The 19,235-nt window shown below is 36.2% G+C and overlaps 1 protein-coding gene across 1 annotated transcript in view; it reads left to right on the plus strand.

Annotated features, from left to right (window-relative positions):
* The window catches only part of SMARCA1 (SWI/SNF related, matrix associated, actin dependent regulator of chromatin, subfamily a, member 1), a 33,027-nt gene extending 14,381 nt beyond the window's left edge, over positions 1 to 18,646 (plus strand). The window contains exons 14-24 of the mRNA XM_063170576.1: positions 432 to 564; positions 1,526 to 1,674; positions 2,266 to 2,385; positions 3,630 to 3,740; positions 3,908 to 4,021; positions 5,863 to 5,985; positions 7,544 to 7,676; positions 8,474 to 8,592; positions 8,793 to 9,005; positions 13,682 to 13,792; positions 14,489 to 18,646. Of these exons, the coding sequence (XP_063026646.1) occupies positions 432 to 564; positions 1,526 to 1,674; positions 2,266 to 2,385; positions 3,630 to 3,740; positions 3,908 to 4,021; positions 5,863 to 5,985; positions 7,544 to 7,676; positions 8,474 to 8,592; positions 8,793 to 9,005; positions 13,682 to 13,792; positions 14,489 to 14,560 (1,398 nt within the window). The 3' untranslated portion in view covers positions 14,561 to 18,646. The remainder of the gene's footprint in view (positions 1 to 431; positions 565 to 1,525; positions 1,675 to 2,265; positions 2,386 to 3,629; positions 3,741 to 3,907; positions 4,022 to 5,862; positions 5,986 to 7,543; positions 7,677 to 8,473; positions 8,593 to 8,792; positions 9,006 to 13,681; positions 13,793 to 14,488) is intronic.
* Positions 18,647 to 19,235: the final 589 nt, after the last annotated feature.

Genomic DNA, 19,235 nt, shown 5'->3' on the forward strand with positions numbered 1-19,235 from the left:
ACCTTGTTTGCTTGGCTTACAAGCGCAGTGTTGGAGCTGTGGCTGCAGGAACTCTGCACATGGAATTAATGTGCTCAGGCCAGGGATGCAGAATGTCAATACCTGTGTCAAGTGACAGAATTCATTTGAAAGCAGTACAAGTGTATGCATGTGTGTACTGTTGTATGTCCACTTCCCAGCTGCAGTCTGACAGACATTCAGTTATCTTCATTTACATTGAGGGAGATGCATTTATTACTGTGGAATGACTCAGAAATGTAATAGCCAGGTATAAATAAATATTAGAATACTGGTTTTACAGTGATCTGTGCTTTTGAATAGGCAAGGGACCAAGAAGTACAATACCAGTTTGAGGCTGCTGTTTCTGCAAGCTAACTGTCTATTGCTTGTGAGTTCTTGTTGCTGAACACTCATTGATTTATGTTTGTTAGGACCGTGCGCATCGTATTGGTCAAAAGAAACCAGTACGGGTGTTCCGACTTATCACTGATAATACTGTTGAAGAGAGGATTGTAGAAAGAGCTGAAATAAAACTGAGACTGGACTCTATAGTTATACAACAAGGTATCAACTGCTATATATGTTTGTCTGCAACAGAATTGTTCAGTCCCTTTAAGTATGGTTAAATAACTGTACAAATGTACAGTGTTAGTGAAAGCAGGCCTTGTGTATAATAGCAGTGTACTAAATCATCCTCATGTGCAAGGTATTCACTTGTTCAGCTGAATTATTTTAAATTTTTTTTCCTGATTAATGTAGACAAAGAGTCTAAATGAGGACAGTAAACTACAGCTGAGTAGATGTTATTTAGTTTTGGGATATGTTAGAAAGAAAAAAAAAGAAAATCAGGTATATTCCATGGCAGTTGAAATAATGATATACATATGTTTCTTATCATATAAGAGTTAACTGAAAAATAAAACACCTTTGTGTATTTTTGTTTGGAAGCACTTAGAGGAATAGTTTGTCAAAACTAAGGTACTCAAGCTAAGTTTTTAGGCTTGTTTGTATTTACTACAGGGTGGACTAGTGAAAGGATGATGGTCAAAATTTTGATAGCATGACAAGAGACATGGATAGCGTAAGAGAAATTTTGGGACAGCAATTAAATTTTGGGAAGAATAATTAGAAAATTGGGTTGAAATCGGTGATGTGAATGTTGAAAATGCCAAGCACTTCTTAGTGGTTATAGAATACTTCTTAATTTTTCATCTTGAGATAAGATTGTGACCTTAAAAGTTCAGCTACCATTCTAAGACTAAGATCTTACATGTAAAATTCAGATTATTTGAATGTGAAATGTTTTTTGTTATGGCTTGAGTCAAAGTTGTTTTTTTTTTTTTTTTGTTTTCCCCAAAGTTCCTGACTTCTGTTTATTCTCATCTTGAGTGAAATATATTTTTTTCTGTATGGTTGTTCTGTTTTTCCTTTCTTGTTCTGTCAGTGAAGTAAAAAAATGCACTGCTTGCCTGGTCCTACTAGAACTCCCACATTCTAACTTCCAGCATATTCCTTGTGATTGTAGGAAGGCTCATAGACCAGCAGTCCAACAAACTGGCAAAAGATGAAATGCTGCAGATGATCCGGCACGGGGCCACGCACGTGTTTGCTTCCAAAGACAGTGAGCTGACAGAAGAAGATATAACCACCATTTTAGAAAGAGGTGAAAAGAAGGTTAGAGAACCTTTTCATATGGAATTCAAAATACCTATGCACAAAATGGAATGAGATCTGATGACATAAATCTTTTATTACTTTACTATTTGTGGATTTTAAATATTATGAAATTTTTGAAGAAGTAGAATTAGTGATTGTAATTATTTTCAAAGTTTATGCTGTGTGCATCCTGTCTTAAGCACTGCCTATTTTGTGGTCTTTTAAAAAAAATGTAAATTTAATGCCAATAATTCTGACAGACACAAAGTCTTTATGGAACTTCATTAGGTAATAGATAGCTGTATGAAAAAATGAACTGCCATTTCAGCTCCAAGGAGATGGGCATAAATTTAATTTAAATTTTAAAGTTAAATTGTACAGTTGTAGGACTACATCCCAACCTAATAAATTTAGTTTAATGAAGAGTCTTGAAGTCAAATTGCTCTAAATTGAAAAGGACAAATGGTATCTCTCTTTAGAAGAAAGCGTAAGTAAAAGTTAAAATCAGAAAAAGATATTGAGTATGTTGTAGTAATGATGAAAGCTGTTTTTTTTCAGAAAAGATTAAATAGCTTGAGTGAGCCTAAAAATGTCTACCTCTCACTTTAGACAGCTGAAATGAATGAACGATTGCAGAAAATGGGAGAGAGCTCCCTACGAAATTTCACTATGGACACAGAGATGAGCTTATACAACTTTGAAGGTGAAGATTACAGAGAAAAACAGAAGGTAATTTTTTGTAGCATTTAAGACTTCAGTTTAAAGGTGCAAACATAAAAGCCATACTATAAATGTTATGACTATGGAGGTTTCTAGATTCTAGAGAAGTAAGGAACTATTAAAAAATTCACTTGGCTCTGCCCAAGCATTAATATTCTGAGTTTTTGTTAAACTGCTTTGAGCCCCACTGTTTTTTTCATGGCAAAATCCGATAACATTGCTCAGATGTTATCCCTTCTGCAACAAAACCAGTGAGCTGCATGCTGCTATACTGCTGCAGTCAGTATTATTTTGCTGTCACATAACTAAGGTGAAAAAACAGGCCTGGTAATAATTTTTTATGTGGATCTTGGACTTGAGTCTGCTTTTGCAGTGAAGATTTGTCTTAGTTTGAAAGACAAGTGTCTGTTAAAGAAGGCACGAGCCTCCCTTGGAATGGAAAAGAAACCTAGGCCTCAACAAGGTTTTAGTTTGTACACTGATTTTACCAAATAATACAAGGATCATCCATACAAAGAGGTATTGCTCAGTCCCACAGTGTTCCCTATGCATCTCTGTTTTGTACAAGATGTATAGTGAATATATCCTTAATCTGCAATCAGATGTGTGACATCTTACTTGTTAACTACAAAATGCCCTTCTAACTCAGGTTTTTATTGATTTTGAAAAAAAAATTTAGAAAAATAACTTTTGATGAGAATATAGTGCAGTGTGTGGATATAGGCAGAAAATTCTTTGTGTTGATAATTTCATTACAAGAAGTAAGTTAAATACTGCATAGTATGAAATAACATTAGGATTTTAAATTAATTGATTGCTAGTGGATTTTTTGTCTGTGTTGTAGCATTTATAGAGGTTATTCATTGTGATATTTAGAGAAGAAGCAATTTATTCATATCACAAGAAATTAGACAATTCAGAGCCCAAGTCCTCAGCCCTTCTGTTGTGTTTTGGTAGATGGAATCATAACCCTACTCAGGGTCTGGAATACTTAGAATACTGTAAAAGAATCTCTTCTTGCCACTGCACTGCCTTACTTGTGTATTATCTTCTAAGTGCTTAAATATTTGTTATAATCAGCTATAATTTCTAGCTGATTTTTGAGCTCTATTGTAGTATCCAAATTCCTGAGCACAATCATTAGATTTGCTGTGCAGAAATACATTCCTGTTTGTAGTGCCATATTAGTCATTATTCTTGTGACTTTAGGGAAGCAAACAGTTACTTGAGTAGCTTTTTGTTCTGTTCTGTAGCTGAGCATGATGGAATGGATTGAGCCTCCAAAAAGGGAACGCAAAGCCAATTATGCAGTGGATGCTTATTTCAGAGAGGCCCTACGTGTCAGTGAACCAAAAGTCCCAAAGGTAAGGAGGTGGCAAGTGTGGAAGGGTTTTATGTGGTTCTTTTGCTCCTCCTCTCCCATGCTGCATCCCTGGCTCTACCCCTGGTTGCCACTGCTGCTGATTTTTGGTAGTTTACTTGTAGAAAAGTTAAGCTTCTGTAATGTTGATGTATCTGTGTATTTTTGAAGGCTCCACGACCTCCAAAACAACCAAATATTCAGGATTTTCAGTTTTTCCCACCACGGTTATTTGAACTTCTGGAAAAAGAAATTCTGTATTACCGTAAAACTATAGGATATAAGGTAATGCATTTTTTCTTTTCAGATCAGTGAAATGTATTTGCATTCCATTTTGTAAATTTGTTGCAGTCTTGACTTGTCAAGTTATTGTGAAAGAAATGGCCTAAAGCTTCTCTTCTTCTGTTTCTGTTCTACTGAGGAGCAGAAAAGATAATCTATTGTTCTTTCCTTCACAAAAAATTCCATATCTGTGTAGCTTTGTGTTTTGTGGTGGATTCCTAATGATGACATAGAGTAGAAAAAGGAAAGATAGTTCTCATGCTTCATATTCTCAAAACCAAAGGTGTGGTCTAAGGTAAGGACAATTTGGCTAATATAAAATCACCTTCCCAAGTATGATGGTTTTTTTTGTATATCTTTGTGTTGATATGAAGGTAATTCAAATTACATCAGTTTTCCTTGGATTTGGGTGGGATATAAAAAGTTTAAAGGTGTGGAGAAGTCTGAATATATTACTTCTACAAAAAGGAAACCAGACAACAGATTTCTAGATTTTTCCCCTGATTTTTTTTTTGTACTGTGCCTTAGCTTAATTTCTCTCGTTTCCCTGCTGACATTACTGGACAAGCAGTGAACACATTCTGTTATCCTCACTTGGACCAGTATTGATTGAGTAAACCAAATGGATTCTCTACTTCCAGACAGACATGTCTTTAAAAAGCCTCAAGTTTTCTGACAGGTCGCAGCAAGAAAAAAATATAATCTAAAAAATGTGTTGGAGGACATAAAATTGTCATACAAAGCAACAGATAGAAAATTGATGAGAGTAGAATTAATATTAGTAAAATGTTTTTTTTTTTAAGAAAAGGCAGAAAGTTTTTTTAGAATCCTGTTTGCAGCCAAAAGAATTTCATGGGGATGTCAGGATAGAATTAAGATGAGTATGCAGTTAGTTTAGGTAAAGAATTTATTCAATTAATGCTCCAACAAAGAATGATGAGAGAATTGCTAGTGTTGACAATATGCATGTAAAAAGAGGTGTTTCAGACCAGTTATGGAAACCTGTCAGCCTGGAAAGTTTGAACATGAATAGTTGTTATCTTAAAAGGTTACTATGACTGTTTACTGGTGGGGAAAGTGATAAATATAATTAAATTTGTTTAGCTGTGAAATGGAAGTATAACTTCCAATCTGAAGAGAGTTTATAATAAATACTGAAAACAGCCATGAACAGTATGAGAAGATGACCAATAGGCAGAGACCAAGCTTTATGTGTCAGTCTTAATTTAAACCAGTAAAGTCAAGAAGATTTCTTATGTATTAAAACCAGCTTAACAGTTCTTATCTTCCACTGCCTTTTGCTGCAGGAATAAGTAAGGTCTGCTAAACCCTTACTGGATACTGTTTCTGGCTTGTTTGCTGTTTTGTGCAGTGAAATTGGAGTACAGTTCCAAGGTCACAAATACTGAATTGATCAGTGTGGAGAGGGACAGATAAAATGTTGCTGGTTCTTGTTTACATCAGGTTGTGTCTGGTCCTTACTTGGGCAGTGTGCATGGCTTTACAGTAAACCTGGCAGAACTTAGTGTTTCACTGTAGTTATAAAACATTGTAAACCAATGAGTGTAGGAAAGCAGGTGCTTTGCTGGTGACAAGTACCACTGGAATCAGTGAGCTGTGACAGCTCAGCCTCTCACAGTATCCTGAGGTCATTGTGTGCAGGAGTGGTGGGTTCAGGGCATAACGAACTTAGAACTTAAAGCAGGTCCTGTTTTTGGGAGGTGGGGTTTAAGCAGTAAGATCTGAATCTAGGTAGAACACATTTTGTACAGATGAGTGCTTTTAAAATGCAGTCTTTGAAATAACTTTGCTGCACTACTGCTTTTTGAAACCCCTGATTTTAGGTCCCCAGGAATCCTGACCTTCCAAATGCAGCTCAGGTACAAAAGGAGGAACAAAAGAAGATAGATGAGTCTATGCCTCTGAATACTGAGGAAAGTGAAGAGAAAGAAAAGCTTCTAACACAGGTAAAATAAAATCAGCTGAAGTATTTAATCCTATGTTTTTTGCTAGTATGGAATATAAGTAATGGTAAATACACACAGGAAAGCTCTGCTGATGTTATTGAAAGAAGAAAGCATAGAACATGTAATGATTTTGATTGGTTTTGCTTTAAGGGACCTTTCCTGTCCTTGAACAAGTTTACATTTTAGTAATCTGCTGTTTCCTTGAAAGTCCTTGAACATTTCTGAGGCAACAGCTTGGATAGTAGGTGCACTATCCAGCAACATGTGCAGAAATCCAATCAGTGGGTTCCTTGTACAGGCATAAAGCTTCTGTGTTGATTTTAAATGTTGATTTTAAATCAAAAAGGGTTTGAATCAGGACGACCCTATGTCAACATACATGGTATTTATGCAGGTGTCTAAGGCATATCACATCCATTAATTTTTGTCCCAGTCAAGTTGTTAGGCATGTTCTTTTTATACTGGGACTGAATTTCTGTCACTGGAACTGAATTTCTGTCACTGACTAGTGTCTTGACCTTTTGGCAGATTATCCTGCTGACTGGGCTTATTAAAAGCTGATTGTTAAAGACAAAGATGTGTTCAAAGTAACAGGACTTTTTGATTCAGAAAATTTTCTATAGAAGAATTGGAAATTGGTGTACTTTGGAAGAAAATTCCAAAGTCACAATTTCACTATTAATTTCACTTGTGTATAGCAGAGGAAATACTTCAGCTGGTGCTGATATGCATATCAGTACTGCTGTTAATGATTAAAAATAAATAGTTGTATTGTGTATGTTAGACTCACTCTGGACATGCTAATTGTGGACTGAGCTTATTTAGCTGAACTGACAAAGTTCCTTGTAGATACATTTCTGTGATGAAAGAAACTCTGTGCACTACAGATTATTGCCCAGGCATGTGATTGTCTTGTTTGTTCTTGTCATTTTCTGCTTTCCATGTCTTTAAATTGTAATGTCTCTTTCTTGGATAATATTTTTGTGCATTGCATCTCGCTTGTTCAGTTTTGGATTGATTTCTTTGGTACATAACAAATTCTCTCTTTGACAGTGCTTTAGAGTTTCCATTTGATTGCATCTTTTTGGACTAGAGATCTTTTCTTGACATACTTATGCTTTCATCCAGCTGTTTGCCTGGTTCCAGGTTTGTAAATGTCTGAAGTAGGAGCTCTTGCTTTAGATACTTGCACTGCTCTAAGAACTTGTGATGACACAGGCATTGCTGTACCTTGTACTGCTCTGAAGTGTGGTGCTTGTATCTGCAGGAGTGCAGCTGTCACTGAGCTTGTTTCTTTGGAGAAGTATCACAAAAACTTTAAAAAGAAAGGATAAAAAGCTGTGATTAATGCATGTGGAGTCATGCCCAAAAATAACTGTTTAGTTATAGGTTCAGTAATAAGCCTGGATAACACAAGTCTATGGAAGTCCTGAAGGACCATTAGCCACTGTAATTATGTGATATTGCAGAGGAGCAAATGGTACATAAATAAATCACAATTTTGGAAAATGCTTTCCTCTGACCTGATAATGCCTTCTTAATCTCTTGTTGCTTACAGGGTTTTACAAACTGGAATAAAAGAGATTTTAACCAGTTTATTAAAGCTAATGAGAAATATGGCCGTGATGACATAGACAATATTGCCCGTGAGGTGGAAGGAAAGTCACCTGAGGAGGTCATTGAATACTCAGGTTGGTGATATTTTGAAATGTATTTATTTCCTAATACCAGACTATTATCATGATTTTTGCCACATGTTCTTTTAAATTTACAAGGTAAGAATTTAGATGCATTTAAGATTTTTTTTTTATTTTTTTATTTTTATTTTTATTTTTAAAGTATGCAACTTGGGGTTTTTTTCAGAAGACTAAATTCTATAAAAGGTTGGTTTTGTAGCACATAACTAACACCTGCAGCTGCCTTTAGCCCTCCTTAGTGAAGATTTAGAATTTGACATAGTTAATTTTTACTGACAACATGGATTTGTGAAATTGTGAATTTGCCTTATAGTGCCAGTGTGATTCTTTATGCTGTATCTCTGCTATTTTACCTCTTACACTGTATCTTTGTCTTTTGTGTTTACACAGTGCTTTTGAGATTCCGTCCTCTTTCAGCCTTGGATGTAATTTTACTAAACACCTTCATAAAATCAACTTTGCAGTGTTGTTTCCTGTAGTTAAAGAGGAAGAGCTCCGCAAGAGTTCCCTTCAGTGTTGAATTTATTTTACAATTGATTATGTTGCATGTAAATTTTGTTAGAATTTTTACTAACCCTTTACTTACAGTTAACTTTTAAGGATTCTGAATAAAGAGTCAGTGCAAGCTTATTTTTTGGCTAGCACAGTAAGCTGGAGAGCATTAGCTCATTGTTTAAGATTAATGGAACCACAGGCTGAATTTATCTTTTTTTTTGCCCGAGTATCTTAACAGTGAAGTCATAATAGCAGAGGAAAAGATTACATTCAACAATTTTGTTTTGTGTTTTTAGCTGTTTTCTGGGAGCGTTGTAATGAGCTACAGGACATTGAGAGGATTATGGCTCAGATTGAACGAGGAGAGGCCAGAATTCAACGGAGGATCAGTATCAAGAAAGCCCTTGATGCCAAAGTAATTATTCCAGGTTTTTTGTTTTCTGCAGCTGACTTCTTCCAAAAATTCTTTCAGAAAAGGAATAATTGGGGATGAGTGTTCTGTCTTGTTATGCAGCATAGGTAGTATACCACCTCTCAGTGATCTGCAGTATCACGTAATGATTCCTTGATGTAGCATTGTACGTTTATTAATCCTTACTTTTGTTTTGCATTCAGATTGCAAGGTACAAAGCACCTTTTCATCAGCTGCGTATTCAGTATGGAACAAACAAAGGGAAGAATTACACAGAGGAGGAAGACAGGTTTTTGATCTGCATGTTACACAAGATGGGCTTTGACAAGGAGAACGTGTACGAGGAGCTGCGGCAGTGCGTGCGCAACGCGCCTCAGTTCCGGTTCGACTGGTTCATCAAATCCAGAACTGCCATGGTGGGTGCCACTTACAGGGACTGGGCATGGCATGAGGCACCTTGTGCTTTTCAAAGCACCACCACATAAAATTTGTTTAGGAAACAAGTGCTGAAAGAACAACTTTAGGTGTGATTTTCATTTCTGTTTTTTTTTTATAGTAACCTTTTGTCTTAGTACAGAAAAAATGCAATACAACTGAAACACAGATTAGAAAACCTGCCAGACTGAGTCCCATGTTACCCCAAGGCATTAAGGCAGAGGTAGACTAGACTTACAAATATCCTTGTTACTTTTATTGCAAACTGAGTGTTTTACCGAACAATGTCTCTTAAAATATGACTCTTTTAGAGTTGTTGCATAACATTAAAGTCTGAAGACATCTGAATAATACACTTGGAGAAGGGAGCAGCTTTTCTAATGCAGTATTTAATGTCTAACAGCATGAGGAAAGTTAGTGATTCACATAGATATTAATAATTGCAGCAATAGGTTTGAAATGCACTTTGTAGTTTGTGAATGTGGATTATCCCATGGAAGTGCTTAAATTTCTTTAGGTATACTTTACTGAAAATTTTGTTTGTGTTTAGAGAATATAATACAAGGTTAATAGCAAGTAGACTAGCACTCATAATTTTAGAGCAGAGCCATTCATTTTTAATTTAGGTATTAAGCAGGAATTAATAACGGTAACAGAAGCTTTGGTGGTTGCAAATATTAAGGTATGTAGGTACCAACATCAGAGTATGGGACTCTTTCAGTGAGAAAAAAACTGTTGGATTTGCCCCAAAATTTTTGCTCAATTCCTTCTACTTGTTGTTTGTCTTCATTTCCTGACCTCAGAATTTGTTTGTCTGAAAGAATGTTCTTTCAGAGTGCTGCGTGCTGTACTAAGAATAAATAAAACATAAAATAAAATATTTAAAATATGTATTTGAACAGGCGGGTATATTTGCTTTTCCCAGCACTACTTATAATTATGCAATACACTCTTTACTTGATATTTCAGCAATTGAAGTGTTTCTGGTTAGTGCAGCAGTTAGCCCTTCATTGAAAAGAATTTCAAGTATTTCTTACTAAAATGTCTTTTTGAAGAAATACTGCATTTTAACATTATGTCTATAAAGAGAGAAGCCTGCAGTATTTAGCACATTAAGAAGTTTCTTTAAGTTGTCTGTGCAGGAATCCATTTAAATAAATCACAGAAATGGGTACTAGAAATTAAAAATGTAGCTCAGTGTTTAATATTAGTTGATATATGGTTGTCAGGGGTAGAGTTAAATATTCAGTTTAAGTCTTGTAAATCCTTATGTTCAGTATACCCTTTTTTTAAAGGGGATAGAAATCATTTGCTCAAGTGTAGAAATATGTTCTGTGGTGTCTTAATGCTGAAACTGAGACACTGGGAATATAGTGAATCTTTTGGCTTAGGTTTCCTTTTAAAACTCTGTCCCTTAATAATTTTAGTTTTTCTGCTACTATATGGTTGAAAAAGATTATGGAAATACAAATTTAAAACCATTTTTCACTTTCAATATGCATTTAATTTTCTGAAATATTCTGAATTACCATGCTCTGTACATTTGAGTAATATAGCTGATATATTCTCATGTCCTGAGATTTGTGGAGGCTGTAATTTCTATGGGTCCATTTTGCACTAGTTTGGTGATTTTTATTTATTTTTTTGGTGAAGAAATGTGCTGGAAAATCACATGATAATAACAATGAATGAAGTATAAATACAAATATTTATAGAGGAGTAAATAAGTGAAAGTGGAGAAGGCTTCCTGAAATGCTGAAATTCACATGTGATCATTTAAACTCATATGAAACAAGATAAAAAGGGCAGCATAATTCAGAAAAGGGCTTAGCAGGCTCTTTGTGAAAGCTCTGTGTTCTAACCACTAGATGTCTCTTGAATTCCACAAAAATAGCTAATTTATCTTCCATCTTACTATTTCTGTTTGTTCTCCTGAAGATTTCGAAAAGCAAATCGTACTTCATTAAATTATTTCAAAATCAAATGGTTTACCCAAAATGTAAATTCTTAAAGATACCATGAACGCCTAAGATTGCAATTTTTTTTTTTTTTGCTTTCAGTATTGAGCATAGATTTGTTTGTTTGTTTTTTAAAAAAATCTGTCCATGCAGGAAGAATGCAAAATATCATGGCAGTAGTGAAGCATGTATCTGTTCTCTGAAGTCATAAATTATGGATATTCTCTTTTAGCTTTCTGCAAACACTGCCCAGCATAAGAGAAATGGCTTCTTGGTAAATACCCAGGCCTGTGGACAGAGCTGAGGGCTGCCTTTGCTCCCAAGGCAGCATCTCTGCCTCCAGTCATGCAGAAGGCAATGGTTCAGTGCTCCCATCTTATTTATTGCAATCCAGGTCTTTAGAGCTGTGAGGGGGTGAACAAAGTGTATCTTCTCTCTTTCCATCCAAAAGAGAAAAGTATCAAGCCACACAGAATACAAAGTCATCTCTGAAAGTGCAAGGCATTTTAAGTAAGTGCATTTTTGTAGTACTAAAATGGGAATGCAGCAGTCCCTATTGAAATTTCAATAGCTTAGTGCAGGATTTATCATTCAGATTATTTTTCATGGTAGGTGTACAAGAAACCTGTGTGCATGTCACATCTTGCTGTCAACTGATTCTGTGATTCTCCAGAGAAAATTGTTTTTGAGTCCATCCTCTGTCCACAGCAGATGCTTTGGAGCAGTAGTCCATCTGGAAAGTCTAACCATGAACCTGAACACTTTATAAATATATATATTTATGCAAGCATTTGTCCCCAGGAAAGAGGAGGATCTTTGAGTGCTTTAGGCAAGTGGATCAAGGTTATTTCTTAGTTGTCTCAGATTAGTTGCTTGTCTTGACTTTAACACAATCCCATTTCTCATATGCTAGAAAAAATCCAGATTATGATGGTGAAGCAGCTTGTCATCACTCTTTACCTCAGCTCCTAAGTCTGAGTGCAATATTCACAAATTTAAATGATGTAAAATACTTGTGGCATGTTGACAGTCATTGTTCTGTTTTGGTCTTTTTTCATCTCTATTTATTTGATTTTTGGGACAGAGGCACTCTGTTGTTCTGTTTGGGGTTGCAGTGTATATTGGGATGGCTTGAACTCAAGTTTGCTCTGAGTTGTTGCTTTTTTATCTAAACCTTGTTGTTTGGGTAGAATTTGAGGGAGTTTAATGATTGAAGTGAGATTATTTTAGCTCCAGAAGGACTGTCACATAACAGGGCACAAGCATGGCGCCCTAATTCATTATTTAACCTTTACTTGAGGGTGTGGGGTTATTGCTACAGGGATGTGATAAAAGTGACTTATTCCACTACTCTGTTGGTGAAGCTACAAGCATGACACTGGAACATTTCTGGAGGGGACTTGTAAAGAAAAATGTCCTGAGGATTTTTATGTGTGTGTGTCTGATAAAAAGAATTCAAGTGGTGGTAGGATTCTTTGTGTCCATTCTGAACTGCATGGCTTTTGCCCAAGGTGGTGGAGCATCCTTTGGAGAGGAATCTGTGGAAACTGTAGAACTTAAAAACTGGTTAAGCTGGAGGGTTTGAATGTCTCAAAGATGAGTCCCATGCCTGCCTGTTTGGGAAGGTTCAGATCAGGAAAGCACCAAGGCTGCCTTATCCATGGTGGACTATGATGGCTGAAGCAATATCCAGCTTACAGATGCTGAGAAAATAGAGACTACTTTGTGGGCAAAAAGGTCACCTGTTCCCTTCATTGCAAATGGACCCATTGTAGGTTAAGATATGTGCTTCTAGTCAATTCTAGGATAGCCTATGTTCTCAAAATGTCTTCACTGAGTTTGGCAGAGATGAGACATATTTTTTGGGATTTTTTTTTCCCTCAGAAGAGAGCTTCCTGCTTTGAGTTGGAAAGAAAAACCCATGGAATCATGTTCTCAATAATACATAGAACATACTGAATAATTATAATAAAAGTAGGCACTATTAGGTGTTTTGTAAGGGATCTTTTAAATGGGGTACAAGAAACTGTCCAAGTCAAGTGAGTTGTATTAAGCTAGCCAGCCGTTAGTAACTGCAATGCAGATATTTTGAGTTGTATTGGAAATACTTCTTAACGTGTAAACAAGCTGATGGCATTTAGTCCTGATGGCTTGCAAGTCTTGATGCTAAAAGCATTTAGAGCATTTAGGATCCTGTTTGAATAAAAATACAACAGTGAGTTTACAGTTTAAGACTGAATAGATTTTTGGCCAATTTGCAGCTCTACTGTGTCTCTTCACAAAAAAAAACCTCCCTAGTCTGTGTGCCACAGAAAAGTGTTGCTTAAGATAGCTTTGCTTCCTTTTTTTCTCTGCTTTAAAGATATATTTGAAGACCTCTTTCCTAAAATCTGGCATACTGTGATGGTAGGCTGTAATTTGCTTCATTAACCAAGATGAAAGATCACATCAGTCTTTGGAATGTCAGTTTGGAAGACAGAATCCTGAAAACTCCTTGTCAGGAGGACAGTAAATCCTTTTCTGTTTCTAAAGGTTGCACTGAGGGAAAGACAGATAATAGTAACCAAGCTAATGATCAGTATTATTGAATACTTTAGGAAAATGTAAGTGCTTTGAAGTTAAAGGATTTTGAACATAGTTATGTAAGCAAGAGAAGTTGTATAATTTGCTTGAAAATTTGATGTGTTCTCTTTCCTTAGGAGTTTCAGAGACGCTGCAATACTCTCATATCATTAATAGAAAAAGAAAATATGGAAATTGAGGAAAAAGAAAGAGCTGAAAAGAAGAAAAGAGGAGCCAAAGTTACAGCAGTATGTTTAGCAGCACTTACTTTACTTCCAGTGGGGTAGAATTCAATTATATATTTTTTTAAAAAATGTAAAAGATAAATGTAGGCACTGATTGCATTAGTAGAAACCATGAGGTGAGAGATTAAACTGAAATATTTGTCTGTTCACATCTCTCCTGGATTTGCTTAGGTAGTTATTCCCAATGCATAGGATTTGAGGGCTTTTTTTTTTTTTTTTGAGAAGTCTTTTGTTTAAGCAGCAGAGGAAGACTTTTTTTAGAAAGCTGCCCTGCCTACTTTCTGCCTACTTATGTATATCACATGTTGCTTCCATTTCTTCTCTGAGATTTTTCCCTCCCCTACATAGTAGTTGCTGGAAGAAGAAATGAAAGTGCTTCTTTTATTTTGAAGGATTGTCATCGTTAGAACAGAATTGTGTGTGAGACACGGTCCTGATCTTTTTATCCAATTCAGGCTATGTGTGGTGCCTGCACCACTGAGACCATGTAATGATTTTAAGGATATAAAAAGGGTAGGAGAATTAAGTGTCTATGTCAGGGATTAATGTTTGCCTTTCCATTGTATCCTACAAAAGTGAACTGAAATCTAGAATGCATTGGGGTCGTACATTTTCCCCTGAATAATTAGTTATGTATTTAAGTTTTTTTTTTGTAATGCCACTATCTTGTAAAATTTGTATTTATTTTTTTCTCTTTAGTCACAGAAGAGAAAAGCAGATTTGGCTGCTGAGAACTCTGGAAAAAAAGATGCTAAGAAAGTGAAGTCGTGAACCTGAAAACTGAATATGCTAAATATGAAACTGCCACTTTCTTCACTCCATCTATGTGTATTAATTGCCAGCTTCTTTGTATTCATGGTACTCTTCCCCAAGTCCCATGCTTTAATTTTGCAGATTTTGTATCCTTTACAATGCCTTTCTTTACCTAAAATGTGTAGCTTTATATCTTATGCATTCCAGTATTTTTGTGTACTGTATTTTGTGAGTTTCATGTCTTTCGCAAAATTCACTCAGTCCTTGGTTTTTTGAAGCTTGTGCTGAGGTTTTAGCTTTTATATGTTTTATATGCTGCTGCTTTGAAAAAAACCTAAATTCTATAGCTGTATTATTGTTGTTTCATATTTTAAATTTATATGGCTGTTGGAAAATAAACTGACTTAATTATTTGAAGAGAAATATACTTCACCTTTGTTTTCCCTATCCTCTCTCCCTTTTTTGCATAGCTGCATTTAGACAGAATGTTAAGGTTTGTATAATTGTGCCTTCATCATCAATCAGATTTTTTTCAGAGGAGTACTTAGACAGGATCAGGAGCATGACAGAACAAAATCTAATTAGACTGACATCCTTGTTTGCTCTCTGCATTAAAAGGACATTTTCTCTGAAATATTCAGAAGGAAACCCAGCAAATACACACTTTTTGTTTTTCTTTATCAGTGATTTCTGCTGGGCTACTTGCTTAAACACAGGGTGAGGTGTTTCTCACAATGGCCTCTAGATGAAAACTTTTCTATGCCTCATAAAAGGAAGTAGTGAGCTCACATCTTCTGGTTGTTTAAGTAGCAAACAAAATAGTTCACTCTCTGGTTGGTAGGCTCCTCAGCTCTGCTGCCCTGTGCTGAAAGATCTTCGTGGCTCTAATTATCTCTGCTGAAGTTCTTCTTTTACCTTTTATTCAACATGTCAGTCAGAAGCAATGGGGATATGTTATGGAGTGCTCCTTTTTAATATTTCTATTTTAATGAAGGGATGAAAGTGTTGGATGTATGATTTTTTGACTTTGCAAGAATGGCCTTTATTAAGCAGGTTCACAGTTCCTGCTCACTTTGGAGTCTGCCTTTCCCAGATCAGTAGAACAGTGGCTGTGACATCTATGTTTTACTTTAATGTTCTGTCTCTGATCTGGTGTTTAGTACAGACCTTGCTACAGTGAGACATGCCCTCATAATGTCAGGTCTAGATTAATGCAGTGTGCTTTACATGGTACTTCCCTTGAAGACAACTTGTAAACTTCTTCTAGTGCAGTTTGCTTCCTTCAGTGGTTTGAGGTGTTTTTAGATAAAGAAACCTCTTTACTCTTTGTATTTTGTGCTTTGCATTGGCTACCTTCTTCTGTGTTTGTAAAACATAGGACTTCATAAAGTTCTTGAGCTTTGCCCATATTCTTCTATGTCATGTAAAATATATTGGTATGTCTTTGAAGTTTTCTGGGATTAGTATCTCTAAGTTTGATGAGGTTTTTTCAGCTTTTTTTGTAGTGTCTGTTAAAGGTTTGAGGCAAAATGGCTGTGATGATTGGTTGAGCATTTCAAAAGTTAATTCAAAAGATTAGATTCTGTATTTTGGAATGTAGCTTTTGGCCAGGGACCACATTCTTTATTTCACTGGGTTTATATTTTTAAGACTTGGTATTTGTCTGTTGAACTTCATCTGATGAGTTGAGAGGTACATCTGATAATGATGGGGCACAACTTCCTGGCAGGAGATTGGTCACAGGAGTCAGAGCATGCTCTTAAATGAGTGTGCAGCCCAGGTGGGATAGGTGTGCTCAGGAAGAAGCATCCCTCCTCAGAATGTGCTATTGGAGCAGTTAACATCCTGCTTTATCCTTGGGAGGAGGACATCCCATGGAATTATGGAAAAGGCTGTGCAGCTATATGCATATATAACCACAAATCCTGGGACATTGCCATTAATAGAGAGAGGAAGATGCCTTATTTGCATCTGAATTTTGGCTCATGTGCCATTTACTAAGTTTCTGGCCTGAAATGATAAAAACAGGTTAAAAGAGATGGGGAATAAAGGCTGAAAGAGCCAATTGGAATGTTTATGGAATTACATGGCTAGGTCTAGAGCTTATTCTATTGCTCCTATTTAGCATTGGATGAATATTTTAATGTTTTAAGTCTTGAAATAAGTGTATTCTGGTTTTGTTTATTGTAGATTAGCTTTGTTTGACTTGCATGTTTTTGTGTATCCAGTTTCTCTGTGTTGCAAAGTGTATGGAGTCTTAAAATGGTAATATCTCAACATGTTGTTTTATGCAGATTTTTTGGTTTGAGTTACCACTTGAGTTAATGTTCTTTCTTCTCAATGACTTGATGCACAAACCATATAGCAAAAGATCATGCAATGGTTCTTTCAGGTGTTCCCCCTTGATCAGACAGCTTCTCTGAAGAATGATAGATTCTCCCAGGAGCTCTCTGTTACCTCTTGCAGTCTGTAGTCCCCAGTTAAACTGAATGTGCTGTTGAACAACAGTCCTTGAGAGCATTTGGACACTGTACACCAGTTCCTAGCAGATTGAGCCTTCCCATCCATCATGTCCTACAGTGATAACTAAGGAAAATTGCTAACAGCTGCTGGTTGGGATTAAAGGAAAATGGATCTTTCTCTTCCCTTTTTCATTCTTCCAGTTGCCAATACCCACACAGTGTGTGCCTAGCAGTATCTTAAATTATATGCTGCTGTGACTCAAAATTAGGTGACAGAAATGAAAGAATCTTTCTACTTCTAACTGCTATTTTCTTAGGCAAGGAATAGTGTTTGCAAGAAATTAGTAAGTGCTGAATGTAATGTGACAGAAAACTTCTGAAAAGTTTGAGCCTTTAGGCAATTTTAGAGTTGCCAAAAATGCTGTGAGATAAAACATTTTGAAAGCTAATTTAGTTCCTTTTCAGTGGACAAATAAAATTTGATTGTGTAAACATCAGGCTTGAAGAAAGTCACCTAGCACCTTTGCCTCCCCAGCAGTGCACATAACATCCTGGGAGAGGTCACAGCAATTGTGGTGGTTTCCTTTTCACATATTCATCACTTCCAACTTATTAGTCCTTTTATTTTTGATTTATGTTAGTGATGACACCAAAAAACCAATGCTGCTAGCCACCTTGATTGTGTTTAATTTCAATTTGTTACAATGGCACAGAGAAGAAATGAACTGTCTTCTTGCTGGTAATATTAGACCATCTTTAGATGCTGGTTTGCACAAGTGGTGTTACTATACTAAAATATTAAGTAAGAAATGTTTTTCTTGTAGATTAGCATTGCTGTTTGATTTAGTGCTAATGCTGGTTAGGGTTAACAAAAAAAGCAGCTATCACTCTTTGAAATGATGAGCAAGGAGTATACAGAAATGAATCAGAATCTAAGTGCCTGATGGTGTTGCCAAACTGATTTTTGCTTTTATATATTCTTCATATATATTTGTAGCTTTGTAGCTATATGAAGGATATATAAAAGCAAAAGTTAGTTTGGCATCAATGGAAGTAACTTTGTTGTGCAGTGCCTGCAGGTGCTGCTGTGTTACAGGCACTCTGTACATGCCTCCTGCTCAGTGGGGGGATTAAGTACTTTCAGTGAGGAGAAATAAATGCCAAAGCACAGGTTGAAAAAAGGTGGAGTTTTGCAGTCAGAACCAGTTTATGTGAGTGCAAAATGCTGAGGTTGGTGCACACATTGGCACTTGTGCTGCTGGAAGGGATTGATCACCAACTGTAGTTCTGATCTGACTAAAGAGAGGTTGACAATTGTTATATTTTACTTTATTTTATCTGGTTCACACATACTCCAAGCATGTATGTAAATATGTTTGTGGCTCATAGTTCTAATGTTTGATATGTTCTTTTTCTGAAAGACTTACAGTTGAACTTAGTTTGCATATTTTGAAATGTAATGTACTCTTTAATTGCATTTGCATGGTATCCATCCTTTCATGAGAGCCTTAATAGGAGTAATATTTGCTGCCTCAAAGGTATGTCAGTGTTGTGTTGTTCAAGATGACTTCTGAACTTTTTCAATCTGGGATTTGTTTCTTAAGTTGTACATACATGGAAATAAAAGTTAATATGAACCTGATGTCTTCTGGTCATTCTGGTACACAGGGGTCTGTTACTTGGATACTTTCAGGATAGTTTGATTTGGTTTTGTTGCTCTTGTGCCTCCCATACCCTTCAGGCCATGGTGGCTGAATGTAAGGAGGTGTGTGGCTGTTCCACATCTGCTTTCAAATTATATTTTTTTGTAATCTAAAACTATACTAGCAGTGCCTATGTTTTTGTGACAGCCTTGCCTGCGTTGTCTCAGTACAGTTTTACACAATGTATGTTGATCCTGTATGATACTTGATATTAAAGTGTATTGCTGCTTCCCTTTTCTTTCATCCCTCTGGTGTTCCTAAAATGAAATGCATTGGAGCTTAAGTCCAGCTGACTCAGTGGTAGGAGCCATGAATTTTGTTGCACTTGATCACTAGTAGCCTTGCTAGATGCTGTGCTTGGGGAGGTGCATCCCCTAAATGACTGCGCAGTTCTTTTTCCTCAGGATAACCTAAAAAAAAAAAGGACAGACTGGAGGAACAGTGTCTCTGGTTTTGGCTGGTAGCAGTTCTGTCTGCTCCACAGTGAACTTTTGATAGACCTCACTCTTTTTCAGGTGAGGCACCTAG

Source organism: Melospiza melodia, chromosome 16 (genome assembly GCF_035770615.1).
Source record: "Melospiza melodia melodia isolate bMelMel2 chromosome 16, bMelMel2.pri, whole genome shotgun sequence".
Taxonomy (NCBI): Eukaryota; Metazoa; Chordata; class Aves; order Passeriformes; family Passerellidae; genus Melospiza; species Melospiza melodia.